Genomic DNA, 26151 nt, shown 5'->3' on the forward strand with positions numbered 1-26151 from the left:
AAACACCTGGTCTCTGAGGGCAACAAAACATAATAATTTTTGGCCTTATAGACCATCTTTTCTGCAGCACAGGATGTATCAACTTTGGAATTGAAAATAAATATTAATAACTTTCTTTTTGGAACATTTTCAAAAAGGCGTGCAATAGGCGCAACCTTCTGATTACGAGTCGGAGCCCGTTGTGCTCCCTGGCTGTTTATTAATTTTTTATAGTCAATGAATTTAAAAAAATAAAACCATTTGTGCTTGATAATAATTTTCCTAACATATCAGGCATAATGTTGCGATTGCTGGAGACTTCCTTTAATCAGAAACTGGAACTAGATTTCCAGCTCCCTTTGCTATGTTGCATCTGATACCATCATCAGGCAATTGATTAGTGGTGGTGGTGTAAAATATGACAGGGAAGGCCTTGATCTGTTCGATGGTCAAAATGAAACGGCGCATTACAAATGCCCAATGTATTTAAGGCCCTGCAATAACAACACTTTGTCTTTCACACAATGATTGCTTGCAATGCCCTGCAGATATTTATTGCTGACAACATGGCTTATAATACAAAAACACATCCGTATAATGACCATTGATATTATTGCCAATTAATAAATTACAGTTAATCATGAAATACCGACATGACACTATATACCGTAAAGATTCACCTAATGGCGCATATGGGCTCCCTTGACATAACTGGAATTTGAAGCACAAACTAGAAGTGCCCTCCTGTAAACATCCCACCAGCAAATAAGGGCAAATGCCCTTAATTCTTCTTGGGATTTTCAGAAGGAGCTCTATTTGTATGTGGAATTTACCCCAAGGCAAACGAGCCCATGTGTGCCATTAGGTGAATCTTTACGGTACTAAATTTAAAGGTCTGCACACATTGATCTTTTCATACACAACAATTGAAGTAGGCCTATATATATTCTAATACCAAGTTAATTACATGAAAAAAAATATCCACCTTAAATTAATCTTCTACCACTGAGTATCCCCCCATCACAATATTCAAGATATTCAGAACACTCTTCTCAAAAAATTCATTGGATTATCTATACAGAGAAAAAATGTCAAAAATTTTTCGGTCAATTTTAGAACCACCAATTTAAAAGCACAAATTGTTTTGACCCAAACACTTTAAATTAATGTGAGCTCTATTTGAAATAGCTAATTAAAGAAACCCAAACTGTTCTAAATGGTTAAAATCATGAAAAAACTGCTAACATATCCTGCTATACAGTAGTCCAGCAAAGCACTTTATGCAGCAAGTGTTAATTGTCCCCATTTCAGACTAATGCAGTAAGTAGTAATCGTCCCCATTTCAGACAACTGTAAAATGATAATCTTTACAAATGGACATCTTCCAATTGTGTCTTGGTTGTGTATGAAATAGTTTTATTAATTAGGGGTTCATTAATAGATTTGATATGACATGATCATGCCTTCAATTCTATTAATGAACCTGTACATACATATACTAGAATATTCAATGATTGTATTGCAAAAATAATTGGATCGATTGAGCCCATTATTTATTGGTCGAGCTACGAACATATTGGACGAGACATAGTCGAGTCAAATATTTTTAAACTCATAGCGAGACCATTAAATATTGGGCGTAAAGCATCTAATTTTATCATTATGTTTTGGGTCCAATGTTTTCACACACTTGGATTCATCAAAACATAATAATGTATTAACAAGATCCCACTGTACCATATCGTCCATCATATAAAGATGTATCACAAAGCTGCAAACATAGGTGATGCGATCAAGCAAAATCAGTCGGAACTCGGAAATATTGATTTTGAGATACAGCCAAACAAAGTTAATATTTCCTTTTGTTTCCTCTTGTTTTGGGAACGCTTTAATTGCCCATATCTTTGGAACTGGTTGCTTAGTTTTAATGGTGTTTTCTGCGAAATGCTTTTTACTATCCTGTAAGAAACTGAAAATTTAATATTTCTGAGTTCCGACTGATTTTGCTTGATCGCATCACATATGATATAAAAAAAGCTCAATTACATGTAATTTATTACCCCTTTAGTTAATTTTACTTCCTGCTGGCCAAGTCCACCCCAATGATAATAACCACAAAAGAAAAAACAACTGATAGAGAAATATTAGGGAACAATGTTATTATGGAACCTGTTGGCACCCATTTCACACCCTGTGTATAGCTCTATCAATAGAGGATCATCACAGGATAATTGAGTGGTTCTATTCCTTTTTTGCAGGGAAACTGGACTATAATTACAAATGAAACACAACTTGTCATAGAAAATGTCTTCTCAAAAGTTAACTATTAACTTATATTATAGAAAGTAATATTACAAAATATATATAAACAATCTTTAAATAATTCTTTGAATAAATACTCTTTTATTTCAACCAAATCCTTTTAAATAAAAATATGGCATATGGGCAGTTTAGAAATATGGAGGATTCACACTATATATTACACTGATACAACCAGCACTGGACCAGCACATCATGCTAAACAGATTTAAAAGCAAAGAGGTTGCATAATGTGTAGGCATAAGCACATTCATGATACTGCAACAGTTTTGGTAAATACTCCCAATTCATCAACAGTCATGCACACTTGCAACACCATCAACATAATTTGAAACATCTTTTAAGTATCATTTGAACTTAGCCTAACCAATGTTAACGATATTGCTAACAGCCTTATAGCTTGCAAAATAACCAGTTTTTGACTCGTAATTATCACTGACAAGCTTGACCTCTATGTCATTACTGAGGGAAGTATGAGTGAAGCTCTGTTGGAAGTTGCCACAGAAACGTTTAGTCTTGACACCACCGGCACCATTATCCACAATCTGAAAGCAAGAAAGATGGGTATCAGGGTTATTGTGTTGCTTGCTTTTTGAAAAACCAAATATTCCAGCAAAATCAATTCTCTTTGAAACAAGGAACATATATACCTTTTGCACAGGTGACCAAATAAGTTAATGGTAAAATGGTGGACTAAATCTTTTAATCTGTACCATACATCGGTTTCATAACTTGGTTATTTCTGTTTACCATCACTGATATCTCGAATTAAAGAAAACAACCTTGTGGTTATTATGGTGATTTTGAAATCAACCCTCACTTTGGCTACAAGGTCATGACTTATTTATTGTGTTGACTCTATGCATATGCGTTCTACACATTGCATGCTTTCTACATGTTGTATATGTTCAACAGATTGCATTCAACAGATTGCGTTCAACAGATTGTATATGTTGTATAAGTTCAACACATTGTATGCGTTCAACAGATCAAATGTGTTCAACCGATCATATGCTTTGAACTGATCGTATGCTTTCAAGAGACTGTATGTGTTCAACAGATTGAATTAGTACCTGATCAACTGGTTTATTTTATTTTTCTATATTTATTCAAGAAATTCCAGTAATATAAATGTACTGGTCTTCCATAAGCTGTAACGCTCAGAATTAAGATTACCACCAGTATGAATGATGTAAGCTTGAGCATATGTGACGTGTTATATCAAAAGGAGACACTTTTGGGCATGTTATCAATTTTGAGGTTTTTACGTATCTTAAATATAGAGATATTTTGCTCCACAACACCGTTTTCCCCAATGAAATAGGACATTCCTATATAAGGCCACACGTTTTGAACTCGCCACCCAAAAATGGTGGTGTTGTTACGCTTTTCCAAATCGAGACTCGTTCAAATTGTTATATCTCTGCTTAAACAAAAGGTATTGAAGTGTGTTTGGTGTCATTTTGTAGCTATATAAGTGGCCTAACAGACCTCCAAAGGAGAATTGTTTATCAGCTAAGATAGTGGAGTTAGAGTTGTTTGAGTTCAGAATGACCGAGGTGGTGGATGAGGCGGTGGTGGATGAGGCAGTGGCGGTATGTGCAAAGTCTATGGGAAATAAAGATTTTGTGTGTGTGCGTTGAATCAACTGATCATATCTTTGCATCCATATGGGCTACAGACATGGTTAAGAGCTCTTTTGAAAGATTATTAATTCTGCTAATTGTTTTTAATCATTTTTAACTCTTTATGATTGGTTTAGTCTATAAAATGCAAACTTTTATGTACAAAACTACCCGTTTTAATACTAAACACTGTAGTAAGCAATGCGGATGTCTTCAAAATCTAAAAGTTGCTGTAAATTTTAATTACTTATCCTATCATAGTCAAAGTTTACATTTTCTGAGAGGAAATTTGATGAGGAATCTAAATATGGACTTACTTTTTTTGTATGGGTTAGGGGTAAAATGTTTCAGTTCAAAATATGTTGAATTGTAAAAAAATTTGAACATATTTTGGGACACCCTGTATTCCGAGATTACCAAACAGCTGTGATTTTTTTTCTTCCAGAGTCAGTAGGCTCCCCCTAACCTCTAACCAAATCAGTGTTGTTTACTTTCAGTTTATAACTGCAAGTTAGTAATAAGCAATGCATTAAATGACCCATTTTTTATTTGGATTTTTTTTATTCCACCCTGTATAACTTCAAGGTCACCCTGTACAGTGAGTTGAAATGTGTATATTTAAATTGCTTTTGCCTTCAGCTTTCCAAAAATGTATACTTTTGCTAGTTTAGGGTTGATAGTTGTGGAGATATTCTAATTTGAAACTTGATTGGTGTAAAAGTTCATAATATTTGTGATGTAACGCTAAGGGTGGCGAGTTCAAAACACGTGTAAGCGAAGATATTGAGTTTGTAAGTTATGGTATTATAAAATTGGAAATTGAGATATCGACCTTTAAAAATATTATTGACAATGTTGAGAGTAGGAATTACCTTGAAAAATGTCTCAAAAAAGACAATATGCCAGTTATATTACGGTCTGAAAGTATCAGACAATATTTTTAAAATTAATAATATCACAGATTTTTGGCTATTTCTCCATTTACGATACTGCCCAAAAGTGTCTCCTTTTGACATGACACATCACATAAGATTACCTCAACATAATCCCAGTTACAGTTGGGTTCATCTTCCACATCAAATTGTCTGAATGAAACTTGAATAAGGAAACCTTCTGGAACCCGTATTCTTGTTGAACATTTGGCATTCAGTGGGTACTTAGCTGGATAGTTGGGTGTGGTGAAGGTACCAGACTTGTGACTTAGTTCCTGGTTGCACTCAGATGCTGAAACATAGAATATCAATACAATGAGGTCAGATGAAGGCAAAACAAAAACAGGTTATACCTATGTTCACAACCTGGAGTACTTATCTATTTTAAAGCAAACAAACAAACAAACAAACGTCAAATCAACTGTTTCCACCAACATGACCCTCATTTTAGTCTATGGTGAGCAATTTTTGTAGTAAGGACCCTTCATGCCAGTGTTAGGCACATATATATTGCATATAACATGGTATTCCTGCATATTAAAATAAAAGTTAATTGATCTCAGTGGCTTTTGCCCTAAATCCTAAAAGGCTGTATGATTTTCAGCATTTCTTTAATTTTCTTAATTTTAATTTTCTTGTATCCTTTTGGATCCATCCTTCAATTCCCGCTGGTCAGTTGGAACAGATTTTCCCTGTTTTAATATTTTACTTTTTAACCATAATAGAACTCCCAAAACCTAAACATTGGAAATATACTACTAATGCTAATTTGATCTTGTCTTTTGTAAACTTGGCTGCACCTTGCAAAAAAGTTTCAACTCTGCAGCTTGATACCTTAATTCAGTGTCAATTTTACCTCAATCTTGAGATTTACAAATTTTGAATGTAGAACCTACCTGCAAGTGGCATGGTAGGTTTAGTGTTCTACTACCTATTGTTTCCACAGCACCATTTTGCCTTGTGAGATTTGAAAGTAGAGTATAAACCCGCAGGTGCCTCAGTGGTTGGTGGTAGTGTTATATAAACTATTGCTTTCCTTGTGCAATTTAAAGGGTAGAGTCTATAAACCTACCTGTAGGTGCCTCAGTGGTTGGTGCTACTGTTATACGACCTACTGCTTCCACTGCTTCAAAGCTTCCTCTATAGCCTTGTGAGGGTACAAAGGCATCGCTGTTGAAATGCACTTCGCATATGTTTCCAGTAGACCGCCATGTGAATGGAACAAAGGGCGTGCCACAGAAACGCTCAGAGGCACCATCAGGGAAACTGGTAAGCTACAAACAGAAATTATTACGGATGAGAAGGTACTATGAAACTATAGTAACCACAGCTAGGCAAAATATTTTTGCTGTATTGCCCTTAAGTAGGACAAGGATTTATTCATCAGTTTTCACCTAAAACACCAGTTTTGCAGTTAACATTTACAAAAGGACAAAACTTTTAAATACTGCCAAAACAAAGCATACGTTTGGCATGAAGTTTTTCGTCTATCAGTGTTGTCACATGACAATAATAAGCAATTATAATCTAAATCCAAAGTAATTTTGCAGTAAACAGACTACGCAAAACTTAATTTGTAAACAAGTTTCGCTCATTTTAGAATTAGGGAGGTTTTCAGGGCTGTAACTAATTCAGTAAGTTTAGTGATGCAACTTGGATAAGGTGACACACTCTAGGGAATCTGACCATTTAGGTGTGACATTGCAGCCATGGAGAACAAAGCTGAATCAAACTTGATCAATTGATTATGAGTAATTAATTGATCAGTGCATGCCTAGTACAAAAGATTGGTACTTCATCCATTCAAATAATAAACATTATATAAATATGGTAATTACCTCTACATAATCATAAGCACATTTAGGATGAGCCTCCAAGGCAAACTCCGTGAACGTTATCAAGCAGGCTTTTTCTGGCCTCAGCGTAATACGCACACGACAGTTTTGATTCAAACTGTATGGACGAGGATAGTTAGGTGATATCAGCTGACCAAATTGGGCACTTGTTTCCACAAGGCCACCAGATCCACAACCTGAAATTATTGCAAGAAAAATCATTTGCAGTCAAATATGCTTTTATTTTCATTGTTCAGAAGTCTATCCTAGACTTCTTGACCCCATAATTGTGTAACATGCCCCACCTTTGTCCTGAGTAGTCTCACAAAAACATGGGTGAACACTCCTGACTTTGGGTGTTATGTTTATCTTAATTTCTAGCTGAAAAGATTTTGCTAGTTTGAAACTTGGGTTGTTATATGGCTGTGGACATCATAATTGAGGTGTTTGATGTGATGTTAACTATGGGTAACTCAAACATCCTTGGACCGAAGGGAACAAACCACATGTTCGACAATGTCCTATAAATTTGATAGTACTTTTGTTAATCGGGAGGGGGTCAAAAAGTCTTAATACGTTTGTAAAACACTATTTAAAATATTGGTCAAAGTTGCATTTTGGGTTGAATTTTTCAACATTTCACATTTCAGGAGGGGGGTGGGAGGGGTCAGCCTCCTAACGAACAAACTTTCACTTTGTTCCCCAATATTTAAATTTTATTCTTTTGCCTAAGGGGTTGGGTGGGTGACACAATAGCTTTGCATACCATATGGGAATTTTTTGATTTAATGGCCGTGTAGCAGTTTCCCTATTGCAGGCAATAATGTATTCGGAAAACAATAACTATGAATTACAAGATATAGTGTAAGAAAGAAACAAGAACTTATGCCTACCAGAAAGAGATAAGGCACCAACTGGTATGGGCTCAGTCTCATAGATGGCAGTAAATCCAGATGATGGTGTTCTATCATCGCTGTGAAATAACACTAATACATTATGGCTCTCTGAGCGCCATTCAATAGGCCCATCAATTCGACCACAGTATTTCTCCATGATTCCCTCCTCAATGTCAGTTACCTTAAGTTAACACGAAAAAAATATCAACAAACTATATGACATGAACTTACATTAGAATGCTACAAACATAAAATATCTCAAGGTTTCAGCTATGTTTACTCCTAAATATAATTATGTTCACATATTGGATCACATTTCTTGTAGTTCAGTCGATTTTGAAAATAAGTCAGGACTTGGTCATTCCCATGCACACACACACACCCCTGCACACCATACAACAAGTAAGTCACTGCCTATTTCAGTAATCTATGGACAAAAGAATTAATCATTGTCCAATAGAGGCCTTGCATGTGACGTATCATCCCGTAAATATGGCGGACTACTCAAATGCATTCAACAAAAGCCGGGACAAAAGCATGATTGCAATCTACCGTGACAGTTCGTCTCACACACATAACCCTGCACTACGATCAAATAGGTTGATGACAACATTTGATTGAATGGACTGCACTCCGCCATAACACGGTGAAGGACACCGGTTCAAATCCTTTGTTTGGAGCCAATCGATAAAAGAATGCAGGGCCTCTATAGGCTGGATCTGCTTGAAAAGTTTGAACTTCAAGTGGCTATTAGTAGGTTTTCAGCTGTTGTTCTTATGATCTGCTAGGTGCATCTCGCTGTGCAACATTCTCAGCTGAAAAATCTGTCCCAGTATCCGATGACTAGTCTCCTACGAAAGAACTACAGTTCAATTTAGTACAAAGAGACACTCTTTACTTTACCTTGACATAGTCATAAGGGCAGTTGGGGTAACCTTCCAAGCTGAAATCAGTGAATGTGATCTTTACACGTAGTGTGTCAGCTACATTGATTTCAATACGGCATTCTGTGTTATCTGGATAATTTCCAGGGTAATTAGGACTGGTGAAAACACCTGATGTACCGGTAAATACTTGGTCACAGCCTGAAATAGAAAATAATACACCTCAATCTGATATACGAAATTAAAATCTTCAAACATTTTGAGCTTTGTTTTCCAATCAACTGATTTGTTGGGAGTGTCTTTTCTTATCCTTGCTCTTTTTCCTTCAACTCTGTTTCTTTCTTTTCTATTAATACAGGCCAGCATGCTTTTCATGCTTAATATGCTTATATAAGCTTTCCAGCTTGGCTTGAGCATTTTGCATGAGCCTAGTCCCATCACAGGGGGTGTATATTTCAAATGGAGTCACCAATTCAGGTAAGCCCATTTGTTATTCACACTCCCTGTATGGAAGAGTAAGGTCATGTCTTCCGTAGGGAGTACAAGTGTATGGATTTCGACTAGAATGTCCGATTCTGAGCAACTACTGCCATCATTTGATTATCGAATCAAAGTATTCCCTCAAAAGGCACTTGTGTGGATACTTTTTCAATATATAGGTGTGGCACTATAAAACAGAATGAATTACATACGAGTATGAAATAGATGGGATGAAAATAAGGGGCTTACTTGGTGGTGGTGTTGTGAGACTAACTTGTTCATAATTAACCACAAATCCTTTGTAGAAGCTGATGAAATCACTAGAGAATATCAAAGTGACTTTATTACTGATTATCCGCCTCTCAAATGGACCTCTGCTACCACATAGCTTGTCTTGTGAAACATCATTACCATCTAAAATCTGCAAGTATTAAACACATAATGATTAAGCTCCCAAAAATGATATTTGCTTCTGTGATTCAAATATTTTTTTCTCCAATTTCGGACCTATTATTACAATATATCTGTATTTGATCCCAAAGTGCATGTGCTGCCTATATTGTATGTACTGCACATGCTTCATGATGGCTGTTCTTTACATTTATTAGTGGCTGTTGTTTAGTTTGCAAGCACTGAATTTCATTGGTTACTGGATGTCATCTATCACACGATAGAAGATAGTGGCTGCATCATTGCGAACACACTTGTTGAGGCTGCGCGTATGAAGTGCGTTTTAAGAATAGTACGTAAGATGCAATGGCAGTACGCGGACTACGCAAAACTTAATTTGTAAACAAGTTTCGCTCATTTTAGAATAAGGGAGGTTTTCAGGACTGTAACTAATTTTGTCCAAAATAAAAATGGTTATTAAAATAATATATCGTGCAAGCTTCCATGACTCAAAGTACTGGTAAAACCAAAAAATTCTTATCTATTCCAGGTTGCTAGGCCTAAACCTCCCATGGCTTTATGGTGAGAGATAATGAAATTAATTACTTATCCAATCTTATTTACACCTTATATTTTTATTACCTCCACATAATCAAAATCACAAGATGTTGTTGTTGGGTTCACTGGTTCAAGGTTAAATTCAACAAATGTCAACTGTATGGCAAATCCTTCGTCTACTGTGATCTCGTAGCGACAGTTGGCATTGTTGTAATAATCAGATGGAAAGCGTGGCGATTTGATGGTTCCAGACTGTGCCATAAATTCCTCAATACATGCTGGAAAATGGGCAAAATAATTTCAAAACATTTGAACAGAATGTTATCTATATTGCAAAACACTGGTATAACCTTTTTAATTATTAGCTGAAATACTAACTATACATTGATTTGCCTCAAATTCGGTAGTGACGTAGGTGCGTTTTTCGCTGGTCGCAGTATAGAATCGTGCATGTTAATTGCGCAGAACGTACACACACTCACAGTTTGTCGGCATGCTTGCAGGGCAACCGTGAAAAAGCATTGACATTACTACCGAACTTACGGTGAACCAAAGAATACCATAATTAAAATTCAAATATGTAATTAAATTATGGTCTGTATTATATCACTATACACAAATTGCTGACAGTTCTTTGTTTGTTGGTTGATTACCATTTGAACAACATATCTGTTTGATAGTTTATGCCATGTAATATGTATCAAGCCTCTGTGCTTTGGTCAGACACAGCATGTCTCATATGCAAGGAAGAGACTCACTGAATTTTTACACTGAAAATCACACTGAAAATCTGCGAGAGAGAGCATGGATTGGGATAAACCAAGTGCACATACACTCCTTGGGAATGGCGGGCTTGAACCTGGGACTCAGTGGTGTAAGGCCACAACCAAACTTTGATTTTTGTTAACTGTCAATTAATTGCAAATTTCAATTTGGGCCTTACTTTGCGTGTCTTCTCTGTCGCTGATGGTATAGCTGCCAGTGAAACCAGAGTATGCAGAATCAGTCAGATCTGAGATGAAGGTCATCACTATTACATTGCCTTGTGATGTCCATGTTAATGGCACGCCAACGGTGCCACAATAGACATTTTTACGACCAGTTATCTTATCCTGAACCTGTTGATTAAATCATGTATTGTATAAAGGTCATTCAAATGATTAATGGTCATTATGGAGTATACCTATCGCATACGGCACATTCTACTTGATAATATTATCCAAGACGTGAGATGTTCCAGCTGTGCCCTACAAACGTGTGTTGCAGCCTGCGAAGCTGAACATGTACGGAGTGTTCCATGATGGACACAAATTATTTAAGTGGCCTGTAGTTATTGTTTGATATACAGTAATGTACTAACATTGATGGACCAAATGGGTTTTAAAATAGAACAATACTGTGCAGCGGCATACCAAATTTCGAAGGCAGGCAAAATTACAAGTCATCATGCTGAACAACTCTCAGAATAACATTACTGGGACTAAAAATATTTGCACAGATTACACATCATTTTCAATTATAATGCTAAAATGAGCTTAACTAAGGCAAATTTTGGTCTGAAACAAGCAATCCCAAAGAAAGATGTATACTGTATCACAAATTTGGTAAATTTCGGTAAATTTGTCCTAATATTTTGAGCCCGGAGAAAGCTTGTCCCCTTCCACTGGTCGGTATACCACTGATAAAATAACATCAAAGTAGATGTAAAATTATAGCACTTATATTATGTTAATATCACATGGCATACTGAAATATGCACAATTTTTTTTAGTTTCTTGGTTCACAAAATATAAAACAAATAAAATTAAAATAAAAGTGGAATAAATTTAGTTTTTTACTTGTCGATTAAGAGTAACATACCTCTAAATGATCTTTCTCACACTTAACATCTGGTTGAGTTACAAGCTGATCAAACTGCAAAGTAATCCTCTTATCAGACGATACTTGAAACACATAGACACACAGCTGATTGTTACCGTATGCACGGGGATAGTTGGGGGAGCTAAATTCACCACTGTCACTATTGAATAAACCACCACATGCTGAAAATTAATGGCAAATTGAATTAGGAAAATGTTGCCAATACCTTGTAAATATCAAAGTAGTGTAAACATCTAGTTCTTTTCAATATTTAGTTGTATGTAGATGTGTTAATGTGTTGCCATCAAATCAAGGGTGCAATAAGGAAACATCTCAGAAATGGCTAATTTCCAGTGGGGTCCGTTGTCCAATGTGTGCTTATTTTCTTCTTTTGTTGTTTATGCTCTGCCAAAATCTTTCTATTACGGACCCCATTGGAAATAAGCCTGAAACATTGGTCCTTGTGTATTTTTATCTTCACTTTATATATCTTTATATTTTGTATTTTGTCTAAAGTCATATGTAATGTATTTTAAACTTGTAATAATATATATTTATGTATTTGTATTTTTATAATGCTCTGTTTTATATGGAACCAAATAAAATCAATCAATCAATCTAGTTGAACCCCTATATGGTCAGAGCACTCAAGATTATTCTCTTCTAAATGAACAAAATGATGCATTCAATTCAAATGTACAATGTCATATAAAGTCAAGATTTTTTCTGCCCAATTACCATAATACTACAGGGATTTGGGGCTTATGCAACAGAAGGTACTCTTTTTTAGCAATGCCTACATTGCTAAACTTACCGGCTGGATCAGGGCGAGGCAAGAATGCATAGTTAGCATAGAATCCTCTCTTTTGAGCTGTCTTATCAACTATTAGCGACACCAAAGCTTCATTGCCACTGGAGCACCATCCGAATGGTGGCTGGTCATTGCAGTAATTATCCTTTCTCTGATCCAATAAATCATAAAGCTGCAAATGAACACAAAAATTGTTATGAATACTAGCCAATTCAAAAAGACATGACATATTATTTATACCTATATAGATGAGTTGACCTCAATGTTTATCAACAAAGGCAAGGGACTGGTATATCGATATGCTTAAGTGAACCCCATGCAACCACTACACTGTTCAATAGCATTATTGTGATGTGGCGGATGTTTTAAAAACACAAGCCCTGAACAAAATATGATGCACTGCTGCGCGCGCATACTGCCAGGCAAAAAACAATGGAAAACGCCAGAATTCAACTCATCTATAAATTAAAGCATTCTGCAAAACGTCAATACTTCAATTTGATTTCCCGCTTATCAAAAATGTAAATACCAAAGAATGGCCTGTGACAAAATTAATTCTACTGCAATTGTGCTATGCCAAAGTGACCTATATTTACAGTAAATACAATAATATTGCTTACCCTGACATAGTCATTTCGACAAGTTCCATTGACATCGGGTCCTTCTACACCAAAATCAGTGAAAACGATGAGAACCAGTTGAAAGGCATTGGCATGAAACAGATACTCAGCGACAGGAATGTCATTGGGATACAGATTGGGATAATTGGGACTCCAAAAATGACCACTATCCTCCGTGAAGACTTGGTACCCTGCATATAACAAGCAATTGATATGAATAGTATTATTCTACTTTCTTTTTCAAAGATGAGGTATTTAGTCAATTTGATGTTCAGAACTGTGCATTAAAGGTTCTAAGGGAATTGTGAAAATATATACATTCAGCTCTAGGGCTGAGGAAATTCTGAGGCCCAAGACAAAAATATGTATTTGAAAAGTAACCGATGCACCATATATCACGGCCCTGCACTTCTTAGATCGCCTTGATAAGAGTTCGAAGCCCTGTCGTCAACAGAGGGCAGTAAACTCGAGGTAGAGAATATCCCATATCGCTAATGAGCTGGACAGTAACCGTGAAAAAAGCTCGTTTCTGGCGAAAATTGACAAGTAACTTGCACAAATTTCTAGATACAGTTACTATAAGGTCGATGCGATGTATTCAAACCATTTGTTAACCATTTCTTTTTAGGGAGCAATAATTATTTATCATGAATATTATTGTCATGTTGATGACATCATAGTTACTCGCATTTTGTTCATTTTTAAATTTTGAAACATTTAACGCTCAAAAGTCACACAAAATCAATCACATATATTTTTCTTTATTTCACCAGAGTGTCCTTGCCAAGATTCTAGCATCAGACCATGCGCTTTCTCAAGATACAGCCTTCATAAGTGTTAGGTCACTTCTGTACAATTCTTATAATTTGTTTCATGCATACAAATAGCGATGCACGTTTTTGTTGTGTTTTTGATCAGTTTTCATGTCCGATTTTAACGATAAAACATTATTCCCTATAGAAAAACAATATGGCAAAACATACAACAGTTTGTAACATTCTCCATGAACTTAACCATCTATGTTTGGATTGTGATGTAATTAACGTGTGTAATGAGATTTTCTCTTTCTGAATCCGACTTGTAAAATATTATTTTTCATCACAATTTCTCATCAAATTCATACATTTCTGGGTCAAAAGTCAGGTAAAACACTTTGTGGTTTTGAAATTTGGTTTAGAAATAACGCTAATAAAATCATTTGGGTTGATCAAGCAGTTGCTTTTTATGATTTTCAAGGCAATATGCATAAATGATGAATCTGCATGTACATAATTTTTCACTTCAATAAGCTCGTCTTTTGACCAATGTTCATTATTGATCACGGGTTATATTGTAGGCGATTAACATCAAAGAACCACATGTGTATGAGCTTGTGCATTGAATTGAATTACACAATGGTTATTCAGGTTATTGATCGCTAGATGGAAGCGAACATGCTACATATTACGTAGGATTCCATGCCTGTGCGGGGATTTGAACCCTAGCGACCAGAACTATGAACACTTTGAAGTGTTAGCACCTTGCAGGGCCGTGATATGAGCAACTGCCAACCCCCATGAACCTTAGATTATGAGGCAAGACCAATCTAGGATCTTTCCAGCTATGCTATCACAGAAACTGTACACTCCTAAATGGTTGCAACTACTCACTGCCAAGTGGGCGCTACAACTGGTATCATGACCAAACCTTGGCTGTAAAATAAGGATTCTGAAGGGTACCCATTTCAAGGCAATTTTGAAAGGGCACATCTATTTTACAAGGCAATTACATGTTAAAGAATAGCAGCTATTAATAGGGCATCAAGGCAACCGGTAGGTTATTTTGCAGCCTGCCTTAAAGGCACAGCAACTGGTGTGATGCCTTTCACCGATGAGGCTAATACAAACAACATCGCTACTTTCAAACTGCAGATGGTACTGCCTACAGGAACCCAATTTACCAATAAGAAAAAACAGATATTGCCAAACTACATTTTCTTTGGTAATTATCCAGTTTCACTGAAATATTAATTGCATTAACGCCATTTAAAAATCATGGCCAAGTAAAACTTACATTGTGGATCTACTCTTTGGAGGCTGCGGTATTCTGCCTCTACCTGATGTAAAGCTGGTAGTGGTCCATGGTAGAATTTTATAATAGCCTGAAATGAAAAACATGTGCAGCAATTATTGAAATCATAAAATGGACAATTTTATACCACCGTCTCCCTCGGATACACAAAAACTGCAATCTTAATCAACACTAATGGTATAAATACCATACCAAATCAACCAGGGCTGCAGAGGCAAGTTGCCCACTTTTTGGTTAAATGATTTTTGTTTGTTCGTTCTGAAACTGATGAGCTTACTTCCAAAATGGCCCTATGAATTAAACAAAACAATTACTTTTTTGGAGTAAGAGGTCAGGGTTTTTGCTGGCCCAGTCCTTGTGTATTTACTGTCATGATAAAAAAACTTAGTTTGAAAATGTTTTGGCAGAGATCCACTTTTTGGCAGGAAAGCAAAATTCAAAATTGCCTAGATGTGTGAGAAGTATTATTGATAATGTCCAATTGTTATCAGCTTAGAAGATCAATGTGTAGGCTGGAAACAGAGCAACATAGACTAATGATCTTGGAAAAAGGTATTAGGATACTTATTTCCCCTTTCCAAATTTAGTGCAAGAAACCTTGAAGTCATATCCCTCACAAGACCCTCCAATCAATGCTGAAGATGGAAAATCACTGCTGACAATTTGACTCCAAGCAATATTGTAATGAGTACATTTCAATGTATGGTTCCTGAAGTGTCCCAACACTTTTTAATTAATTTGTAGCTTACCTCATTTGTATCTGATGTCCATGTGAATGATACTTGTGCTGTGGTACAGTACTTATCATTCCTTGAGGTGGTTGAATCTTGTACCTACAAAAATATTGACAAGATATAATATACAGAATATACTGCTGGACACAATCATCCTCCTGCATGTGATGTGTGCCGATTCTGACTGAGGGATAAATGGCAAGACATTTGCTGCTTCAGCTCATAATTGGGATATTGAGGGAGTAATCTTCATACTGATATGATAGCAACGATGTGCAGCTGAATGCACAAATATTACATGATCAACAGTGCAACATCTTATAATTGACAAAGACCTCCATATCTTAAATCCAGAATCACCCAAAGGCATAAAATTATTTTTTTGTTGCTGAGCTGTAGCCTGTACTTTCTGTGTATCATAAAAAACACATCCCAAGATAAATATACAACTTACCTGCAAGTATGCATCACATTCCAGTAGTTGCAAGACTAGATTACTAAAAGTTAGTGTGACTCTCCTGTTCAACACTGGATGTGTTCGAATGATGGTGAAGCAATTCTGACTACCGGTAGGCATAGCTAATAAAGGCCAGTCAAAGAAGCCAGAGAATTCAGCATCATAAAATTCCAGACATCCTAGATTAAAAAGCAAACAAATTAAATGGAATTTATTCAACTTAACCTGTAAGTAGACTTGTGATATTAATACATCAATGAAACCTTAGAACCATACTTTGTTATTCTCTTTCTCAGCAGAAGATCATATATGGGTGTTTTTCTAAATTGACTTAAAATCTTACTTTATCGTAAGTCTGAACGCACTTGGCAGTTCTACAGATGGAGAGTACCTTGTCTGCTTGATGCTGGGCTTCACGTTTTCTTTTCAGAAACAAGTCTCCGAGCACTTCTGGCTAAATGGCACAGGGTCCCTAAATGCTGATCAGATTCACATGACATATTGTAGAGGTAAAAAGCATAATTTTATGGTCTCATAGGCAAATTTTTACGGCTCCATATCACTTTATTTTGATCATGACCATAAGCCTACATAGGTTGGCGTGCAGAGCTCTTCGTTTGCAACCGTTTCCCATTAAAGCCTCAATTAAGTTGAAATTCCTGTAATTTTATTTGCCACCTTACCCAGCAAGCTTGACAAAGCTAGTCGGTTGGCCCAAGAATATCAAGACATAACAAGGAGACAGTTTTAGGTTTATGACATTACTTACCCGCTGGAAGGGGCTGTACAAACGTCTATAGCTTGACCTGTATATCAGATATGATTTTATGCGGCTGAGGGTAGTACCATAAGGCTAACTCATTGCTAGCAGATGTACATGAGAATGGGTACAGATGGCCACTTAACGGCACTAGAAGGTCATTACCAAAGTTATCCACAATCTGAAACAAAAGCAAATTTGTCAATATACTCTTGTATATTTCACTCAAAAGTGCTACCCCAAATAGTTGGACCAAGTTACAAAAGAGGTTGGAATATGACTCCATTTCTACTCTTAGGTCAAAAATGTTACATGTTTGAATATTGCGTCTTGCCACCTCTGTGTTTGCAACCCTATTTCATTTGCTATTCTGTGGGTCCGTGCCACGTCACTTCCAGCTGTTGATGATGTGACTTACGGTCGAGTAAAAACAAGTCCTTGTTTTTGTTGATGATTTCTGTCATTGGTGTTGTGTATATTTCGATCACAAATAGTCAATGGAATCAAACAAGTCTAGTATCTGTTGTATTAGTTTCATCTGGCTTGTCAATTATAACTGTTTGATGGGAATTCATACTATCAAATCCATTTAGTGACATACCTTGTTACAGTTTCATGCTGCTACACAGCACTTCATCAGACTGGCAACCCAGCTTCTTCTTTCCCGAAGTTGCTGCCGGGTTGCCAGTCTGATGAAGTGCTGTGTAGCAGCATGAAACTGTAAGAAGCTATGTCACTAAAAATGGATTTGATAGTATGAATTCCCATCAAAATCTAGTATCTGCAGAGTGGAAGGTACTTGATTTATCGTTAAATATAGTGACAAACTGACAACTAAATTCCATAGTTGAGTGTTGGTTTTTCCAAAATTGAATTTGGAGTGAACAACATTGATATTTAGCCTCCTTCACAGCCGGTTTCTGTCGTTCATAACAAACCATGAGCCATGTGAAGCTTGGGCCCAAGACTAGAAGTAGCCCGGATGTTGGACCAACAGAATATCACATCTATGTAACATCACATACCATATGATAAAGTCAACCATGTGGCATTCAGTAATTGTATCTCAAGGTCCTGTATCATTCACATTAATATTAATAAGACAATAAGAAGGCACCTACCACAAACTCAGGACCAATATCAAAATCAAAGGAGAACTTATTGAATGAGAAGACAACTCTGTCAGCTGGAGGAGCATGCACCAAGGTACTGCAGCCTTGAGGACGAATATATTGCGGGCTGTCTGGGTAATCCAAATTGGTCAGATTACCAAAAGATGAACGGAGCAGTGAAGAGCAGTCTGAATAAAAAAGGTAAGGTTACATTTCTTATTTATTTATTTCTTAAAGGCTGCTATTATTTGTTCAAATTGTATTATATCAAAAAAACAAAAACAAAAATGGATTTCTGCGGTAAGAGAGGTCCAAAAAAATTGTTCTGTTGGGGACAAATTATCTTGCTAATTTGCATTTGAGACATCCTATTAAAAATTGCATTTGAGGCATCAACTTGAATCTATATCATACATTCTCTACTTTAAAAAAAATTTGTTGCATTAGATGATTGTCAAGGAAAAAATGTACACAAATATTTGTTTACATAGATCTTCAAAACCATAGGCCATCTAATATACTAATTTCTTCCTCTCTCTCTCTCTCTCTTCACATGTCTCATTTATTCCCCACAAGCACCCACCCCATGAGGTGTTTATGCAAACCTTCAGTATTCCTTGACAGTGCAACCACTTCAGCTTGGAACCCAGCATAGTTAATACTAGCATCAGTACGGAATCAAGAATTGCATTATTGGCTGTAGTCGTCCATTCAACATCACTTTGTTTCCCACAAAACAGATCCAGTATTCACTGGTTACATCCTCAATCTGAGATATAAAAGTATAGGATTTAGGGAAGGTGCAATAATTATACATGTATCCCTAGGAGTGAACTAGGGCAAGCAATATTTGTCCAGAAGGGGTTTGACTATGGGAAAACAGCTATATCAAAGAGAAGTATCCCAATAAAGTATCCCAATTTTTGGCAGGTCAAAAGGACAGGGCCATGTTATTTTGGGTTGTCTTCAATTTTCCCGCTTGACTGTACATCTCATTCATTAAGTACGAACCTAGTTAAATGGATCAATATGAAGTTCTAAAAGGCTTTTTATTTCTTGGAACAGATTTTCCGTATTTCCTTGAGCTCTACTTTATGTTCAAAATGCGACTAAAATTTGCATGTTCTACATTTTAATGTGGATCCTATACTCTGATCAGCTCTTAATAGGCGGGACTCATAACATCGTGGATTGATACAGAATGGCGTAAACACAGCTAGGGGCAGCACCTGTGCGAACTGCGCTTTGCGTGAATGATGCATGCTTTTGTGAATTTACGCGTGTGTAAGTTGGAACTTTATTGACTCGCGCATGGAAACAAAAACCGAATAATTCCCGCCTATTATACTTGATTCATTTTACCTTGACAGTCGCGGGGGGTCCTTTCGAACGTTCCAATGAGTCAAAAAGGGCCCAAACTTATGCTAAAGTAAACACGATAATGCGATTCAGAGAGAAAATCTTGTTTCTCGTATAGGACCTACTATAGACAATTTCTTTTTGTTGGCCGGCCTGAGCTACATCTTTTCACTAATTATAGATACTTCATAATGTGTTCCCATGTTGAAAGTTGACAAGCTATTTCTACTTGCTTTAAAGATAGCAAAATTGAATGAAGACGATTTATTTGGGCTAGGATTTCATTTAATATAACTATTTTTATTTCAATAATACCCCATACCTAATAGTGATACTAAATTATAATTCTATTCAACTGGACTTACTATTTATGAGGGCTACGGTATCACGTCATATCCCTGATGCATCATCGAGCCTACCGATCTTGAATTGGCTCTGTATTCTTGCCCTGTGACGTCCACGATGGTAGAAGTGACGCCACACGAGAGTCGTCGAGGATCTTCCTGATGGTCGGTTCGTAACTCTTGGACAAGTTGTGGCGTAGTCCCCCTCCGCGATTCAAAGTTGGCTCCTCCCTGCGAACATTTATAGCTTCTTTCACCCCTCTTTCATACCACCTATGTTCTTTATCAAGCACAATAACGTCCTTGTCCTCAAAGTTGTGTTTGGCTGCTTTGAGGTGCGTGTATACCGCGGAGTTGTTAAGGCTACATGCTCTTTTTGGTTGAAATTTTTGGCGGGAAATAGTCCCGCACAAATATAAAGTAATCTTTTCCCACAACTAAATATCATACTCAGGAAATTAATGATGCATCTGGTAGCTTAGATCATAAATTTCATATACTTTAGTTGCAATTATCCCAGAAAATTCTTGATTTGTTTTTACAGAGTCTTGAATTGACGAGGTTTATGATAAAAAACGTCACTCGTGTGTATTTTGAAATTCGAGGCCATAACTCTTCTCAAATTAGCCCCAAATCATAATTTATTATATACGTGTAGCAAACCCCAGTGGGAATAATTGGACGTTGTTTGCGGAGCCTAAATTTGATTTGATTTGATTTCACAATATTTCTAGTGTGAGAATTTTGACCTGTCAACCCCTTTTCGGATTTCGCATCCTAATTCATTAAAATGTGATATATTGAATTAATAATGAGTACGCTTACCTTTCTGCAACACTTCCGGTATACCATTGCGCATCTGGTGACAGCCAATATTTTGGCTTAAAACAGTCCCTTCCTATCATTTTTGAACAAAATATTCCTCGAAATTACGACGTGACACGTATATATGGACAGCGAGGAAATGAAAAGAGCCATTTACGGTGGGGTAGGCTATTGGAAGCTATTATGGTACCAGGCATGTCAAGCAGATGCATACATAAGGGCGGTATATTCAAATGCTATTGTCTGGATCATTGAGACAGTATCGATCGCATAAGTAGGCTTATACACGTAGAGGTGTGTTGTCGCTCCCTGGTTTTGACATAAATTACAAGGACGCCTTGAATGACCCAGCGTTTTTATTATATTTATTAGAAAATTAATCGTCGTTTATTACGAGTCCTAAGAGTCATACCAGTTCAATTAATTCAAATTAATTTATATTAAATGAAAAACAAACAAACAAGTAGAGTCCAATGTCTTACTATGACTGTATTACTACCAAAATCTGCTTTTAATACACTAGAAACGTGTTGATATGTATATCTTTGAAAATCGTCAGACATTAACCACAGGTACCGCCGTGGCACAGTGGCATCGTTCACTGTTCAGCATAGTGTATCGGCAGTGGTTCGAACCCTGGTGTAAATTTTAGTATTTTTTATTCTTTTTACTAATACGCTGTGCCATTTTTTCAAACGCGCCCCTGAATGAAATTCATGGGCAAGTACCCTTAAGCCTTGTTGAACTGGGGCGACGATGTTGGTACATACGCTTGTGGAGAGGTTGTTTTGTCTCTCCTATGTAGTAGTTCTCACAGTCCGAATCTTGTGTGACGTCACTTCTACCATCGTGACGTCACAGGTCAAGAATATAGAGCCAATTCAAGATCAGTAGGCCTGATGATGCGTCATGGATATGACGTGATACCGTAGCCATCATAAATAGTAAGTCCAGTTGAATAGAATTATAATTTAGTATAACTATTTGATCTACCTGGATGATTGATAATATTCATAAATACACCCCATACCTAACCAAGAACATAAGAAAATCTTGTAAAGGCCATAAATATATGCACTCATGCATAGGGAGACAAACATGATAAAGTTAATCTGTTCTTTTCATTCTCGATCATTAACATTTGGAACATTTCACATGCATGCTGTTTGCCTCAATGCCTTCCCGGCAATCTCGGGCCATAGGCCTATAGTAGTTTAAATCGTGAAACCGTAGAACGATCTGTTGGTCAGCATAGATATTGAATAAAATTGAATCCCATCACATCAATTCAAAGCTACACCCTTTTTTTGAAATACTGGTTACCATCGACTTAAAATGAATTGACAATAAGAGCTGATCATAGTATACCTATATGGTCTTGATGCTTATAGGAATGATACCTTGCTTTAAATAAAAATTTTAACTTTTATTTTTAAGTGATTAAGTTATGGTAGATTCAGCTTGTGCACTTTCTTTTTTCAAGTTATTTTTCAGAACTACCCACAATCCCGGAAAAAATGTGTTCGAACACCCACTGTAATTTCCATGTTCTTCTTAGTATAGTGCGCACGCTATATGATTCATTGGAAACTAAGGATTATAGTAGTGTTGTCTCAATGTTCATCTTAAGCATACCCCCTCCCCTTTCCCCACCAAACAATGTTGGGAGAAGATATGGTGAAGATGAGCATATTGGACATGCCAACATTGTACGGGGGTAGAAGGGGGACCATTTCCAATAAGGCCTTAATAGTGTTCGAACAATATTTTCTAAGATTGCAGGTTGACTTAATGAATGTTGCTGGAATGGGTCACACTTTGTTGTGTTGGGTGATGTTAATATCTGAACAAGTCTTTGAACGTCCTACCTTCTTTCTGCCAAAACTTACCACAACATAATCCCTTTGTAGCTCACAGTCTGTTTGCATGATAAAATCTTTAAAATTGAATGTAATATGTTGCAATGGGTCTGTAGTAAAATACATATCACAGTACTCAAAGTGGGGATAATTAGCAAATCCATAGTCCTCAGATTCAACAAACTTCGCTCGGAAGGATTCATAATCAAGTGCTGGTCACAATCTGAAAGTTTAAGAGAAAACATAGCAATGACATGTTTTATTATCAAGTTGTGGCATATTGTAATCGATGATTGTGTAGCTCAAAGTATAGCACTTTCCTTTAACCATAACAGGACCAAGTACTACAAAATACTACTTGATATATGCGCTGTTCGTGCGTGCATCCCACGTGGTGTGATGACGCAATCGCCCTAAGTGATATATAGGCATGGTTTCGCTGGCCAGCAAAGCCCAAGACCCGTGGCAAGGTGTCGCCGACCCAGTGCTTGGCATGCGAGGGGTCTCGGGTTTCGAATCCCACCCAGAGCAAACAACTTCTTTCTTTGTTTTCTCTCTTTATTCCTTCCTTCTTTCCCTTCCCGTCGTGAAAAAGCCCTGAGGGGGTTAGGGTTAAGCTGTTGCTCCATTTTGAGCGCTGATACATTAAAAAATGTTGCCAATCAATATCCACAATGCGGGACAAAATTGTTGGATCACTTTGAGCATGTGCTTTGTCATTGATCCCCTTTCCCCCTTATCAATGTTGAATCCTTGAATTTTGTTTCTGATGTTGTGTAAGTACCCAACATTGACTGGGGGAAAGGGGGGTTGGGGGATAGGTATTGATTAAAGCTCTACGTTACATATCAACACGTTTCATATGTGAATTCCATGGTGGCTGTGAGGTCATTTGAAGCTTCAAAAACACCTTGGGTGATCCAACACATTTTGCCCTGGATTGCATGTATATGTACAATTGTCGTCCAGTTTGCAAAATCGTGTGACTTGTGTTAAGTAGGTGTGGAATATTAAATGATCTTATGTGTTTAGATTCTATAATTATTATTCCATTTATATATTCCTTCTTCTCTGCTCTTCAATATGAAATGCTTTAGAGTTCATGCACCTGCTCATGTACCTATGTCAAGAGGGAAGGGTCATGCCTAATCTAAATGTTACACAACAGTGTTAGGCCATGTCACATGTAATGAACCACACTGAATGACATACACCTCTACATGTGTCTTACCTCTCTGAATCCAAATGGTGAAAACATCTGCATATTCCATCCCAGTGCCTTACAAATAAAACATATATTCAGTGTATGGTTAAGATCAATGGCTTTGATGAGGTACATATGTGATGCGATCAAGCAAAATCAAAATTAAATTTTCAGTTTCTTATAAGATAGTAAAAAGCATTTACAAAGCTGGATTTTGCAGAAAACCCCATTGAAATTGACCAACCAGTTCCAAAGATATGAGCAATTAAAGAGTTTCCAAAACAAGAGGAAATGAAAGGAAATGTTTGCTTTGTTTGGCTATATCTCAAAATCAATATTTCCGAGTTCCGACTCATTTTGCTTGATCGCATCACATATATATTGTTATTCTGTATAAATATTGTATCAATTAACTTAGACAAGTGTTATATAAATGAAGGAACTTGAAGGTCATGTTTTCCATCCTGGGAAACATATTTTCCCTATTCTACAGCAAAAACAAATTTCTTAATGATGTAATTTTTAATTAATGTAAGCCTATTTTATATTGACAACCATTTAATTGGGAGGGGGTAGTGATCTATTCTAAACCACAACATTGGTGCCCAACATTGTGCAGCATATTTACAAATTTGATAACAATTGATCGACTTTGATACATGTATTCAAACTATAAAGGCAAAGTAGGTAAAACACATTAACAATGAGCAATTAAAATTGTGTAAACTAACTGACGTCACACATACATTGTTGATTAGCTCCTCAACTAAGTTTAAAGATTTGATTTTCTGCTTGTTTCATTGACATTGACAAAATTTGTGCTAAAAAATTGTTGAAGCCTTCAGTTGTGAAAGTAAAAATTGATTACAGTGATTGAATACACAGTCAAAAAACGGAAAGTGTCTACTACATGTAGCTGTAGGGATCATGTATGTACAACAGAGGTGGCAGTTTGAGCTGCACATCCACAATAATTAAGTACCACTGGGTTATTGTCATTTCATGCGTCTTGGGCCAGTTTAACCATTCGGCCCACCAATACATGTGATATTTGCCATGTGGACATCAGATCAAAAAAGGTAAAAAGGTGTTCAACATAAAATGGGTAGCAGGCATTACCTGTATTTGTAGGGGTTCCTTCTGGTAGTGTACTGTAGAAAAATCGAGTGGTAGTTGCAGCAGCATTTTCATAAGAACATGTAGTATATGAGCCATCTGGTACATCTTGTAAATCAAGCCACACCAGACCATCCGCATCTGTACAGTTATCCCCATTAGATCCCAATTCATTCCTGAGGACAGATTGCATGACAATGTACAACTAATTGTGTCTTGAATTGAATTGAATTGGATTGGCGGGAATTATATATTATTATGTTTATTGAATTGGATTCTTAAAATGATACACTTGTCAATAAAATTTAATAGACATTTGGCAACCTTCAAAAGTAATTATAAATGTGCTGATAACATGTTTCTATCTGAACTCATAAAGAATTTAATGATCTTTGATTACATTTTTTGAAATGGGTGCACATGAAAGAAATGTGGTATAAGTGGTTGAATGACATACACATCACTGTTATGCTCTATGACAAACAATACAGTCTTGTAGAAATAGAGGAGCATAAGAAAAAAGTTTTGGCTTATATACTTACGCTATTTCAATACCCTCCTCATCAATTTTAAAAACCAGGTCCGTACAGTTATACAGATTGGAATATGGTGCATATATGAGATTTTCACATTCAAACCAATCTGTGAGATTAGATGACTCTATGCCTTCAAAAATAAACGCTGACAGAACATTTCCAGATTTATAGAGCTCAATTTTTACCTGGAATGAGAAATGTTACACATATGGTATCTTTAGTCATACAGTTTTAAAATGTCCAAAATGCTTACTCTTGCAATGGAACCTTAAAGGTTATTAGTAACCGTTTTCAACTGTTGCAATTTGGTCGTTCACAGCATCCTGCGAATTACAGAGAGCTTTGGCAAAAATCGCATTGATCATTTCATAGCGAGCATGTAGAAAAATTCAAATATCACAGATATACTTTGCCAGGTCCTGTGGTTCTTGAGTTGTAAAGAAGGCTGAAACCACATCACCTTTGCAAAACATACATAACTCATTGAGAACAATAAATCCATCAAGTTTTCAAAGTATATGATTTGCAGACTGAACTTCTGCAAAACATCAAGGTGTTATTTTTCAATAATATATTGATTTAGATA

At 36.5% G+C, this 26151-nt stretch overlaps 1 protein-coding gene across 1 annotated transcript in view; it reads right to left on the reverse strand.

The window, feature by feature from the left end:
- Window positions 1-402: 402 nt before the first annotated feature.
- Window positions 403-26151, reverse strand: part of LOC140154398 (cubilin-like) — a 48557-nt gene continuing 22808 nt past the window's right edge. Inside the window, 24 exon segments of the mRNA XM_072176966.1 lie at window positions 403-2843; window positions 4960-5147; window positions 5928-6129; window positions 6694-6887; window positions 7584-7767; window positions 8490-8671; window positions 9200-9371; window positions 9983-10176; window positions 10842-11016; window positions 11759-11940; window positions 12573-12741; window positions 13190-13380; window positions 15242-15329; window positions 16009-16092; window positions 16448-16675; window positions 17248-17391; window positions 18332-18510; window positions 18737-18741; window positions 18997-19091; window positions 22740-22889; window positions 22892-22932; window positions 23941-23988; window positions 25033-25205; window positions 25572-25750. Of these exon segments, the coding sequence (XP_072033067.1) occupies window positions 2661-2843; window positions 4960-5147; window positions 5928-6129; window positions 6694-6887; window positions 7584-7767; window positions 8490-8671; window positions 9200-9371; window positions 9983-10176; window positions 10842-11016; window positions 11759-11940; window positions 12573-12741; window positions 13190-13380; window positions 15242-15329; window positions 16009-16092; window positions 16448-16675; window positions 17248-17391; window positions 18332-18510; window positions 18737-18741; window positions 18997-19091; window positions 22740-22889; window positions 22892-22932; window positions 23941-23988; window positions 25033-25205; window positions 25572-25750 (3630 nt within the window). The 3' untranslated portion in view covers window positions 403-2660.

This window comes from Amphiura filiformis, chromosome 6, assembly GCF_039555335.1.
Source record: "Amphiura filiformis chromosome 6, Afil_fr2py, whole genome shotgun sequence".
In the NCBI taxonomy this organism is placed as follows: domain Eukaryota; kingdom Metazoa; phylum Echinodermata; class Ophiuroidea; order Amphilepidida; family Amphiuridae; genus Amphiura; species Amphiura filiformis.